The 13,341-nt window shown below is 44.8% G+C and overlaps 1 protein-coding gene across 1 annotated transcript in view; it reads right to left on the reverse strand.

Annotated features, from left to right (window-relative positions):
- Nucleotides 1–5,344: 5,344 nt before the first annotated feature.
- The window catches only part of sptbn2 (spectrin, beta, non-erythrocytic 2), a gene marked incomplete at its 5' end in the record, with an annotated part of 172,449 nt that continues 164,452 nt past the window's right edge, over nt 5,345–13,341 (reverse strand). Inside the window, 4 exons of the mRNA XM_079510831.1 lie at nt 5,345–7,015; nt 8,467–8,509; nt 9,283–9,456; nt 12,117–12,298. Coding sequence (XP_079366957.1) covers nt 6,761–7,015; nt 8,467–8,509; nt 9,283–9,456; nt 12,117–12,298 — 654 coding nt within the window. The 3' untranslated portion in view covers nt 5,345–6,760. The remainder of the gene's footprint in view (nt 7,016–8,466; nt 8,510–9,282; nt 9,457–12,116; nt 12,299–13,341) is intronic.

Genomic DNA, 13,341 nt, shown 5'->3' on the forward strand with positions numbered 1-13,341 from the left:
CGGCACCATCCCTTTCAAGCAGGGAAACTGCAAAACAAACTAAATAGCTTGACAGTCATGACTCATGAGCATTGAGTTCATATGTAACATCATGTAATGTCTAGTGTTGTAGTGCTGAAGGTCTCCACGTATTCGTCGACTCGGTCTGGTCTCTAGACTCGCACGTAATTTGACTCGGACTTGACTCTGTCTCGGACCGTTCAAGGGAGTCGGGACTCTGCCCCCACTAGTCCACTCGAGTCACAGTAATGCAATGAAATACATTTATTATAGCCGTACTCATGTTATCGACATTAACATTTAGTAGAACATAATTTACAGCAAAAAAAATAAAAAAACACAATAAAACTGTCTTTGATTAAACCATGTTTTATTATTCCTAATATTAGATGTAGAGATACACAAGTCAACAAACAGTTTCCAACTGGTAAAATGAGAACGCTCCACAGCACACTGACATCGTGTGGAAATGGTCTGTCATTACAGACACGTACCTGAAAATGAACAGCGGTTTATAGTCGCGATAAGTTGCATTAGTAACAGTAGTAAGTATACTCAATAACAGTAGCAAGAATGAGAATAGCAATTAATTCATAACAGTAGTGGAATTATTAACAACTCTGAGTGACTCACTGAGGAATGGAGCAGACATTCAAAGAAAAGGCCATGAGAGATGAAGGTATAGGAGGTGAACTCTAGGGGGCGCTATCAGCACAGATATGAAACTAAAGAGATGCCTCGTTGGCCGCTGCACTTCGTAGGAGCGACCTCATTGGCCGCTGCAGTCTGTTGGAGCGACGTGTATCGCATCGAAGGAGGAAGTGAATTAAGCGGAAGTGCTGAAGGCACGCTGCGTCGCTGCCACTCAAGTGACTATACTGGCCAATCACAGCGCGTCTTTTCCGGGACTTATCAATTTAATTCAAAGGAGCTTTATTGGCATGACCAAAAACAAAACGTTTACATCGCCTCCGATTGGCCACCCGGACGTCCCCTTATATGGCGCACGCGGAAGCTATGCTTCCACATGCGTCTCGCTTCTTCTCGAGATAACACGCTGCAGAGCCGAAGGAGGAGTCTACCTTTCTATGTCTATGGAGATACAGACCACCCAGAGCCGAAGGAGGAGTCTACCTTTCTATGTCTATGGAGATACAGACCACCCAGAGCCGAAGGAGGAGTCTACCTTTCTCAAGGTAGACGTATGGGGTCAAGAGTTAATGTCCCGGTCAGTCTGGAGGTCATTGGGGTCAAGGTCAATCATCATTCACCCAAACGCAGCTGGTTCTCAAACTGAGGTCCAGGGACCCTCGTGGCCGGGGGGTCCAAATGGCCCCCCTTTGCAGATCTGTAACACAGAGTGTACACACGGGTCCATTTGGTTCCACTGGTACACTCTGAGTTACAGGTAATAATAAAAAAATCAGACCCGTCGGCACTGAGTGGTGCTGTACTGTACTGTAGTACTGTAGCCTACTAGTGAACGCATTGACACATGTGAACAGCAGCGGGCATCAGAGGGGCGACAGTACTTCAGTCCATAGTCACATGACCCCCCCCCCCCCCCCCCCCCCAGTGACCACTAGAGGCCGCCAACACAGCAGACACTAGACGTCAACTCAAGGCCCAGACGCCAGGCTGTCTGACATTTAAATTAAACGCTGGTTAATAAATACAGCTTTCTGATTCGGAGGAGAAAAAAATAAAACACGTTCTCACAGTTTGGGCGGAACAACATTCTAAGGCGTTACGATATCCTCAACGATTTAAATTTACTGTGGGACCATTAAGTAACTCGTCTAACTGTTGTTATTGTTTGTTTTCTAATATCACTTTATCTAAAACCCTTTTTTCTTTCACCTTTAGTGACTTCCCAGCCGTGCTACTGTATGTGACAATGATCTGATGCGGTGAATGGATGCCATGCTGTTGTCTGCCAGGGCAGTGACAATGATCTGATGCGGTGAATGGATGCCATGCTGTTGTCTGCCAGGGCAGTGACAATGATCTGATGCGGTGAATGGATGCCATGCTGTTGTCTGCCAGGGCAGTGACAATGATCTGATGCGGTGAATGGATGCCATGCTGTTGTCTGCCAGGGCAGTGACAATGATCTGATGCGGTGAATGGATGCCATGCTGTTGTCTGCCAGGGCAGTGACAATGATCTGATGCGGTGAATGGATGCCATGCTGTTGTCTGCCAGGGCAGTGACAATGATCTGATGCGGTGAATGGATGCCATGCTGTTGTCTGCCAGGGCAGTGACAATGATCTGATGCGGTGAATGGATGCCATGCTGTTGTCTGCCAGGGTTGGGAAGCTTCGCTGTTCATCCGACATGTAATCCATTACAAAGCCGTGTGTTCGGTAGTAATAAATAACGCTGCAAAACTCAACAATGTACATTCGTTGGATTACTTTCACGTTCGTAAGCAGCCTATACCGAATGAAACCAAGCTGTTAAGATGTCATAATTGTTCTGTCATCAGCAACCATTTCCACGTGTCAAATTATCTTGAAATCAGAAGTGTCTTTCAAGCACAGCAGACCAGGCAGGCAATGGTGTTTTTTTGTTCTTTTTTTCTTACAAATATACAGTTTTTCTTTGTTAGGTTTTTTTTTTGTTCTGGTTGTTGAACGATGATATTTCTGTAATCCCATTACATTATACTCACAGTTAAACCCCCGACCCTGCTTACAAGTCACATGGTTTTATTACGGCGAAACGTCATCGGCGTGGAAGAGAAAGTTTGGAACCTACAAGTCACGCCACGTTACACAAGATTAGAAAAAAACGTCCAACACGACAGTCTGTGTCTTTGACACACTGAGAAACAGTCCGTTAGCTCACTGCCAGGCGCTACGGTTCAGAAACATTCATTTTTTTCCCTTCTTTTTTTTTGTATTTAAGGACCATTTGAATAGAGAGGGAAGACTTGGGGAACACCTCACAGTAAACTCCACCATTATAGGTAAATTCTCGGCCGATGTTTGCCGTTATCGGCCAATATCAGTATCGGAAAATAAAGCTGACATTAACCGATGGCAGTAGCCGATATTTATCTGTTGAGGATAAGCATGTATACATTTTGCGTTGGCTGAGTTGGTGTGTTGGTTATCTTTGGACTACCAAGCTGTAGATTCTATGTTGGTGTGTTGGTTATCTGCAGCCTACCAAGCTGTAGATTCTATGTTGGTTATCTGCAGTCTACCAAGCTGTAGATTCTATGTTGGTTATCTGCAGCCTACCAAGCTGTAGATTCTATGTTGGTTATCTGCAGTCTACCAAGCTGTAGATTCTATGTTGGTTATCTGCAGTCTACAAAGCTGTAGATTCTATGTTGGTTATCTGCAGTCTACCAAGCTGTAGATTCTATGTTGGTGTGTTGGTTATCTGCAGTCTACCAAGCTGTAGATTCTATGTTGGTGTGTTGGTTATCTTTGGACTACCAAGCTGTAGATTCTATGTTGGTGTGTTGGTTATCTGCAGCCTACCAAGCTGTAGATTCTATGTTGGTGTGTTGGTTATCTGCAGTCTACCAAGCTGTAGATTCTATGTTGGTGTGTTGGTTATCTGCAGTCTACCAAGCTGTAGATTCTATGTTGGTGTGTTGGTTATCTTTGGACTACCAAGCTGTAGATTCTATGTTGGTGTGTTGGTTATCTGCAGCCTACCAAGCTGTAGATTCTATGTTGGTTATCTGCAGTCTACCAAGCTGTAGATTCTATGTTGGTTATCTGCAGCCTACCAAGCTGTAGATTCTATGTTGGTGTGTTGGTTATCTGCAGTCTACCAAGCTGTAGATTCTATGTTGGTGTGTTGGTTATCTGCAGTCTACCAAGCTGTAGATTCTATGTTGGTTATCTGCAGTCTACCAAGCTGTAGATTCTATGTTGGTGTGTTGGTTATCTGCAGCCTACCAAGCTGTAGATTCTAAAACATGTATTTCTTGTATTGAAGATGCATTTGTTTCCCTGGCAGCACAAAAAGGGGAAATAAAAACAACAAAAACTAAATATATTTATATGGGTATCACATCAATATCGGTATCGGCCAAGAATTTCCATACGGGTGCGTTCCCTACCGTGGTCACACTGTAGAGTTTAAATACGGGTGCGTTCCCTACCGTCGTCACACTGTAGACTTTAAATACAGGTTCGTTCCCTACCGTCGTCACACTGTAGAGTTTAAATCAACACTGTGGATCTTGGTTAGCCTTATTTACGTGTCGTGCGGTGGTGTCGCTCGCGTGTGAAAACGGTTTCTCCCCTCTGCGTCCGAACGTACGTACGTGGTCACAAAGACCAATCGTTCTTCACCACACACTCAACTAAACACTTCCACTTCCACATCCCCTCACCCTCTAAGCCCCCTGACCCCCCCCCCCTACACCTGCAACCAGACCCCTGAACCCTCTGTCGACCCCTGAACCCTGTCGACCCCTGTCGACCCTGAACCCTGTCGACCCCTGAACCCTCTGTCGACCCCTGAACCCTCTGTCGACCCCTGACCCCTCTGTCGACCCCTGAACCCTGAACCCTCTGTCGACTGACGCGTTCACACGGGCAGAAACCGTCTACCATTCATCGTCAATGGAAGCACAGCAGCGACGTGAAGATGATGCAAAGATACAGACTACCATTCATTGTCAATGGAAACACAGCGACATGAATTAAAGATACAAAGATACATGCAACGTTTGCAGCTGCTACAAAAGTTGAGCTGGTTTTTAACTTCAGCTGCAAAGACACAAAGCTACGACTACGCCGCGTAGCTTTGCATCTTTGGCCTCTGCCCGACCCGTGTGATTGCAGCACGAGACTCACATCCACAGATCCTCCATTCCCTAAAACCTCAGGTAGAAGAAAAAAAAAAAAAAAAAAAAAAAAGGGGAAAAAAAGAAACAACGACATGCAAAGAAAAGCCAGATGTCTGCGTAAGAATCTTAGGTTTGTGTGTCTGGGAATTGTTGTTGTGTGTATTTACTATTCACTGTAAGAAAAGGAAGCATCCGATTACCAACGTACCTCTGATCAAGAAATAACAAGCGTGCAAAAAATCCACAGCACCACAACTCGCGCACACACTCACACACTCACACGCGCACACACACACTCGCATACACACACACACACACTAGAAAACTAATCTCCTTTGCTTTTTATACAGAAATAAGGAATGTCAAAAAAAATCAATCAAGCAGAAACAGATCACTGAATAACAAATCGTGAAATACAGGCAAAATTAAGAGAGACGAAATTAAAAAATAAAACCTTTTTTTAAATATATAGATAATTTTCTCCCCGTGGCGATCGCTGCCCACTGACTGCTAACCAGAAACACGTGTTCAACATTTTATTGGTTTTTCTTTCTTCCTCCAAAAACACCCCAATAAACTGTTCAATAAACTGTTCAATAAACTGTTCAATCCTGGAAAATAAAATCAACAACAAACAAACACACAAACAAAATGGAAACGATACATTTGGAGGCGGAGCCCAAACAGTGTCCACTAGTTCAATCAAAAACAGATTCATAATAACTACTCATATCGTTTTATCAAACCTGCAATAGATAAAAGATAAATAATAATAATGATGATAATAATTATTATAACAGCAATAATATCTTGTAGGGGGGTTAATAACATCAATACCAAAACAAAAATATAAATCCATGTGGTCCTTTTAATTCTTTATCCCCAGGAGAACAAAATAAAAGATAAGATTTGCGAAAAGGACGCTTTAATTAAATCATTCATTTTTTTTTTTTACTTTTCTGTTTTTTTGGTCATTAGTGACACGGCATCAAAACAACATGGCTGCTAAACCGCCGACTCACACTCCCGCTGCTCAACCACAAAACACCCCCAATCTACAAGCTCACGCCGCCACGCAGAGCGGCGCGGTGGCGAACTTGGAGATCGTTGTATTCCCTCGGCGAGCAGCGTAGAGCCGGCGTCGTTTAAAATGGACTCGTTTGAGAGTTAAATAAAAACACAGACATTTTGAATTGGAAAAAATAAATCAAAGCAGGTCGAAAGAGAGAGGCCTCTTCACCGTCCTAAAGGTTACCGCTAGAACCACCCACACACACGCGCACGCACACACACACACACGCACGCACATACACACACACAAACGTACACGCACGCACGCGCACATGCACACACACACACGCACATACACGCACATGCACACTCCCGTTAAAACACTCCTTTTTCCTCGTCGGCTTCTTTCAAAAAAACCATCTCAGCTACTTCAGGCTTCAGGAGGAGGCGTGGCTTCAGGAGGAGGCGTGGCTTCAGGATGAGGTGTGGCTTCAGGAGGAGGCGTGGCTTCGGTTTGTTTTGTTTTGTTTCCTCATTCGTCAGATTTTTTTGCAGCCGAGTGTCAGAGGAGGAGAAATTAAACCACAGACGGAATGTAGAATGGAGAGAGAGAGAGAGAGAGAGAGAGAGAGAGAGAGAGAGAGAGAGAGAGAGAGACAGAGAGAGAGTAAAGTAAATAAGGGTCTAGCTAAGCCACACAGCCGTTGCCAACGGCTCCCCCTGGTGGAGCGGCGCGGTGCTGCGAGCGATGTGGAGAATATGACGACGAGAGAACCTTCCTTTTCTGACCTCCTTTTTTCAGTTTGTTGGAATTATTCACGAATAATAATAGTTTTTTCACCCGGTGGATATTTCCCCCCCCCCCGTTTTCCTTTCTTCTCTTCTTTAAACAAACGAACCAAACGGGGGAGGGTGTTTTTTTTCTATTTTATTTCTTCTTGCCAAAGAAGCTGAACCTCTTCTCGCGGTCCTTATCCTTGCCCTCCTTGTTGCGCATGGTGACCCCTCCCCCCGCGGAGCCCCCCTCCCCCCCGCTGGGGGAGGAGATGGGGGGCATGGTCATGGCTCGGCTCAGCGCTTTAGGACCCATGGGGGAGTCGGGCGCCGCCCCTACTCCGCCTCCTCCTCCTCCTCCTGATTGGATGGAGATTCCGATGGAGCGAATCCACGAGCTCATCTCCACCTTTCAGCCACACGGGAATGAATTAAAATAACCTAGTTAGTGTTTCCTCACACAAAAGGGTTAATGAATGTGGGTACGAAAATGTACATAGATGGCACAAAAAGAGTTAATAGTATTTGTAGTAGATACCAGTAGCACAATTTGAATTTTTCATCCTACAAGGCCAGAAAGTCTGTGTGTTTGAATAGAGGGTTTGACTGCATTGTTGAATTCCTACAATGACCATGATGCTTTGCTGCACTGCCCCTCCTTGAGAGGAGAGGGGGGGATGAACTAGTGATCAATGACATCCCTGAAACATGTAGAATAAATGAACTAGTGATCAATGACATCCCTGAAACATGTAGAACTAGAAAAAGTGCCCTTCTGGGCACAGGTCTCCACCAGGAGGATAGGACTGTGTGATGTTTGGCAAAATGTTTAGGAGTAATATAAACATGTTTTTTTGTTTGTTTGTTTTTTGCAACAATTTCTTCATTTTGTTGAGGAAATGCAGAGCCAGATCACTCATAGCATCTCTGAGGATAGAATTCTGGATGAGCAGGACATGTGCAGCACTCCTGAAAACTTTGGAAGGCAATGTTAGCCAATCAGTGTAGAATCTGAGAAATCCAACAGACTCGTCTTGATCACATGACTACAGAGATCGTGTGTACCGATTTGCGTGAGATTTGGATGAAATCTGTGCGACTAACATAAGCAATGTGTTTAGCAGAAATCGGCCTCATGGTGGCGCTATAACCGGCAGATGTGGAGGGATGCAGGGAAAATGTTTTTCCATGGCCTCTAGGGAGTGCGCATACATAAGTTGTATACAGATTGATGCAGTTATAGCTAAAAACAGGAATTGGCCTGTTATAGCGCCACCATGAGGCTGATTTGGAAAATAATGAGTGGCATGTCGTCCTCGGCCTAGTGGAAATGTGCGTGTATAATTTCACGGAAATTGCACACTGTTTTTGTGATTTGTGGCATTTTGTTCGAAACGGACCATTCATGTGAGCTTTGGAAGCCAATATTAGCCAATCAGGATGGAAGATGGGAAATGGTGCAAATCCGTGTTGATCACATGACTATGTAGATAGTGTATACCGAATTGTGTGATGTATGGATAAAATGTGTACGGGTAATCTACAGAAATGTGTTTTGCCTAAATCGGCCTCATGGTGGCGCTATAACAGGCCGTTGAGGAATATTTGGGGCAGAGGTTCATCGTTGGCATCCATGGAGTATGTGTGCACAGTTTGGCATGGATCGGGCCAACGGTACCGGAGATTAGCTGATAACGGACGGACGGAAGGACGGACGGACGGACGGACGGAAGGAAGGACACACACACACACGGACGGAGTGCAAAACATACTCTCTCCCCATGCCTTCGGCCTGGTGGAGACAATAAATGAACTAGTGATCAATGACATCCCTGAAACATGTAGAATAAATGAACTCACCTCATCCTTGGCCTGGAACAGGAACTCTTTACCGTCTCCCAGCCTGCAGACACACGGTTGGAACAATGAGCCCACCGACGTAAAAACAACACATCATCATCATCATCATCATCATCCTACTATACTGGACACCAGGGGTGTCCAAATGGGGACCATATTAGAACAAAATGTACCTTCAGATTTAAACGATTCTATTTAACTATCATCATCAATATTTAATATCAATGGTCTTTTGTCAGGTGTGTGCTGTGAACAAAAAGTGTATCTCAGCCTTATGTCACATTAACACATGTAACCAAGCAAGGTAAAAAAAAAAAAAGAAGAAGAAAAAGAAAGAAATACAATACGTTTAGAAAATGTTTCAGATGAAGAAAAAAAAAAGATGATTTGAATCAAATATTTAGGAAAAGTCATGGAAGGGGAACCTTCTGAGAGCTTCACGGGGCAAAGATAATGAACTTAAAAATCTCAGAATGGGTCAGAAAGACCTCCCAGACACTCTAGTGTTAGCCTGGGGTTCACCTCTGCTTTCTATGGCATCGGCAGCATGTGTGTGCGTCAATTTAACAAAGGTGCAGACGACCAGAAATCAGCAGAGAGTGATTGACATTTGCGCTACTCTATGCCAAATTGAAGTGGACTCGGCCCCAGATCTTTTTTTTCTACCTGGAAATAAAAACGAGGTTTCCGAGGCTACTCTAGTGTTAACTTGTCACTTCACTATCATCTCTCTCTCTCCCCTCTCTCTCTCCCCCTCCCTCCCTACCCTCCATATCTCTCCCCGCCCCCCTCTCCCCCTCCCCCCTGTCCTCCTACCTGAGCTTGAAGACGTGTTTCCTCTTCTTGTAGTCGTTAGCCACCTCACACACAGCCTCGTCCAGGCTGATGGGAACCTCTCCGTGGTACGGGAGGCCGTTGCTGGCGCTCTTGTTGTCCTTGTAGAAACCCATGCTGCCTCTTCTGAGGACACAGTACACGTTCTGCCACGACCTGGGAGGGGGGGAGGGGGGATGGGGAGAGAGGGGGGAGGGACATGAGAGTCAGTAGGGCTGTCACGATTATTGTCACGACATTTAACATGACAGTTAATTGTCAAACAAATAATTATGTCATTCAGCTCACCTGGTAGCTGTTTATTATAATTATTTTAATTATTGTAACCTGGTAGCAGCCTTCTGGCTGTGTTCATAATTATGTTAATTGTCCTCACCTGGTAGCAGCCTTCTGGCTGTGTTTATAATGATGTTAATTGTCCTCACCTGGTAGCAGCCTTCTGGCTGTGTCTATAATGATGTTAATTGTCCTCACCTGGTAGCAGCCTTCTGGCTGTGTTTATAATGATGTTAATTGTCCTCACCTGGTAACAGCCTTCTGGCTGTGTTTATAATGATGTTAATTTTCCTCACCTGGTAGCAGCCTTCTGGCTGTGTCTATAATGATGTTAATTGTCCTCACCTGGTAGCAGCCTTCTGGCTGTGTCTATAATGATGTTAATTGTCCTCACCTGGTATCAGCCTTCTGGCTGTGTTTATAATGATGTTCATTGTCCTCACCTGGTAACAGCCTTCTGGCTGTGTTTATAATGTTAATTATTGTCACCTGGTAGCAGCCTTCTGGCTGTGTTTATAATGATGTTAATTATTGTCACCTGGTAGCAGCCTTCTGGCTGTGTTTATAATGATGTTAATTATTGTCACCTGGTAGCAGCCTTCTGGCTGTGTTTATAATGATGTTAATTGTCCTCACCTGGTAGCAGCCTTCTGGCTGTGTTTATAATGATGTTAATTATTGTCACCTGGTAGCAGCCTTCTGGCTGTGTTTATAATGATGTTAATTGTCCTCACCTGGTAGCAGCCTTCTGGCTGTGTATATAATGATGTTAATTGTCCTCACCTGGTAGCAGCCTTCTGGCTGTGTCTATAATGATGTTAATTGTCCTCACCTGGTAGCAGCCTTCTGGCTGTGTCTATAATGATGTTAATTGTCCTCACCTGGCAGCAGCCTTCTGGCTGTGTTTATAATCATGTTAATTGTCCTCACCTGGTAGCAGCCTTCTGGCTGTGTTTATAATCATGTTAATTATTGTCACCTGGTAGCAGCCTTCTGGCTGTGTTTATAATTATTGTCACCTGGTAGCAGCCTTCTGGCTGTGTTTATAATTATGTTAAATATTGTCACCTGGTAGCAGCCTTCTGGCTGTGTTTATAATCATGTTAATTATTGTCACCTGGTAGCAGCCTTCTGGCTGCGTTTATAATCATGTTAATTATTGTCACCTGGTAGCAGCCTTCTGGCTGTGTTTATAATGATGTTAATTATTGTCACCTGTTAGCAGCCTTCTTGCTGTGTTTATAATGATGTTAATTGTCCTCACCTGGTAGCAGCCTTCTGGCTGTGTTTAGAATGATGTTAATTGTCCTCACCTGGTAGCAGCCTTCTGGCTGTGTTTATAATGATGTTAATTGTCCTCACCTGGTAGCAGCCTTCTAGCTGTGTCTATAATGATGTTAATTGTCCTCACCTGGTAGCAGCCTTCTGGCTGTGTTTATAATGATGTTAATTGTCCTCACCTGGTAGCAGCCTTCTGGCTGTGTTTATAATGATGTTAATTGTCCTCACCTGGTAGCAGCCTTCTGGCTGTGTTTATAATCATGTTAATTGTCCTCACCTGGTAGCAGCCTTCTGGCTGTGTCTATAATGATGTTAATTGTCCTCACCTGGTAGCAGCCTTCTGGCTGTGTCTATAATGATTTTAATTGTCCTCACCTGGTAGCAGCCTTCTGGCTGTGTTTATAATGATGTTAATTGTCCTCACCTGGTAGCAGCCTTCTTGCTGTGTTTATAATGATGTTAATTATTGTCACCTGGTAGCAGCCTTCTGGCTGTGTTTATAATGATGTTAATTATTGTCACCTGGTAGCAGCCTTCTTGCTGTGTTTATAATGATGTTAATTATTGTCACCTGGTAGCAGCCTTCTGGCTGTGTTTATAATGATGTTAATTATTGTCACCTGGTAGCAGCCTTCTGGCTGTGTCTATAATGATGTTAATTGTCCTCACCTGGTAGCAGCCTTCTGGCTGTGTCTATAATGATTGTAATTGTCCTCACCTGGTAGCAGCCTTCTTGCTGTGTTTATAATGATGTTAATTATTGTCACCTGGTAGCAGCCTTCTGGCTGTGTTTATAATGATGTTAATTATTGTCACCTGGTAGCAGCCTTCTGGCTGTGTTTATAATTATGTTAATTGAGTACCACAGACAAATAACAGTCTAAGTCCACACTATTGATCCATAATATATAAATGATAGATAAGGGTTCAGGACACCGAGGCCTTTTCATGGAGGGGTCAGTCTGAAATTTGGACTTAGACTGTTTTTCGTCTGTGGTACTAATTGTCCTCACCTAGTAGCAGCCTTCTTGCTGTGTTTATAATGATGTTAATTATTGTCACCTGGTAGCAGCCTTCTGGCTGTGTTTATAATGATGTTAATTATTGTCACCTGGTAGCAGCCTTCTGGCTGTGTTTATAATGATGTTAATTGTCCTCACCTGGTAGCAGGCTTCTGGCTGTGTTCATAATCATGTTAATTGTCCTCAACTGGTAGCAGCCTTCTTGCTGTTTATTATAATCATGTTAATTGTCCTCACCTGGTAGCAGCCTTCTTGCTCAGCGACTCCATCTCGTGTTTTCGATAGAGCATTCCCTCCAGCATGTCGGGGTCGGACTCGGCCCCGCCCCCCCGGCCGGGCAGCGTGGCCGACGGCTCCAGACGGGACGAGGCGATGCCGCTGTCCCGACCGGGACCGTTCACCGACTCCGTCTCTGAGCCCTGAGGGGGGGACGGAACACAGTCAGACTCTGGGAGGGGTCAGAACACAGTCAGGCTCTGGGAGGTGTACACAGTCAGGCTCTGGGAGGTGAACACAGTCAGGCTCTGGGAGGTGAACACAGTCAGGCTCTGGGAGGTGAACACAGTCAGGCTCTGGGAGGTGAACACAGTCAGGCTCTGGGAGGTGAACACAGTCAGGCTCTGGGAGGGAGGGGTCAGAACACAGTCAGACTCTGGGAGGGGTCAGAACACAGTCAGACTCTGGAAGGGGTCAGAACACAGTCAGACTCTGGGAGGGAGGGGTCAGAACACAGTCAGGCTCTGGGAGGTGTACATACAGAACACAGTCAGGCTCTGGGAGGGAGGGGTCAGAACACAGTCAGGCTCTGGGAGGGAGGGGTCAGAACACAGTCAGGCTCTGGGAGGGAGGGGTCAGAACACAGTCAGGCTCTGGGAGGGAGGGGTCAGAACACAGTCAGGCTCTGGGAGGTGTACATACAGAACACAGTCAGGCTCTGGGAGGGAGGGGTCAGAACACAGTCAGGCTCTGGGAGGTGTACATACAGAACACAGTCAGGACACCAACTCTTAATCGTCAGACTGGTAGAAGAAGTAAGTGTCAAGCCAATTTATAACATGGTTGTTGTGAGCCGCTGGTGATGCGCTCTGTGGAACTATTACTGTCTGAATTTCACTTATTGTGAGTTTATAGTCACTATAGTTTATAAACTATATAAACTATAGTTTCACTGACTATAAACTATAGCCAATCGGTGGCTAGAAGAGACATTCCTAGTGGACAGAGGAGTCAAAGCAGCCAATCAGAACCATGGATGAGAAGCTGATGATGGCTTTGCAGTGACGGTAGCATCTGAACTATATGTAAATCACGTAGGGGATTACATCTGTAGGATTACATCTGGAGGATTACATCTGGACAACACATACAACCATGTAGGATTACATCTGTAGGATTACATCTGTAGGATTACATCTGGACAACACATACAACCATGTAGGATTAATTCTACATGGTGGTAACA

This window comes from Electrona antarctica, assembly GCF_951216825.1.
Source record: "Electrona antarctica genome assembly, chromosome: 9".
Taxonomy (NCBI): domain Eukaryota; kingdom Metazoa; phylum Chordata; class Actinopteri; order Myctophiformes; family Myctophidae; genus Electrona; species Electrona antarctica.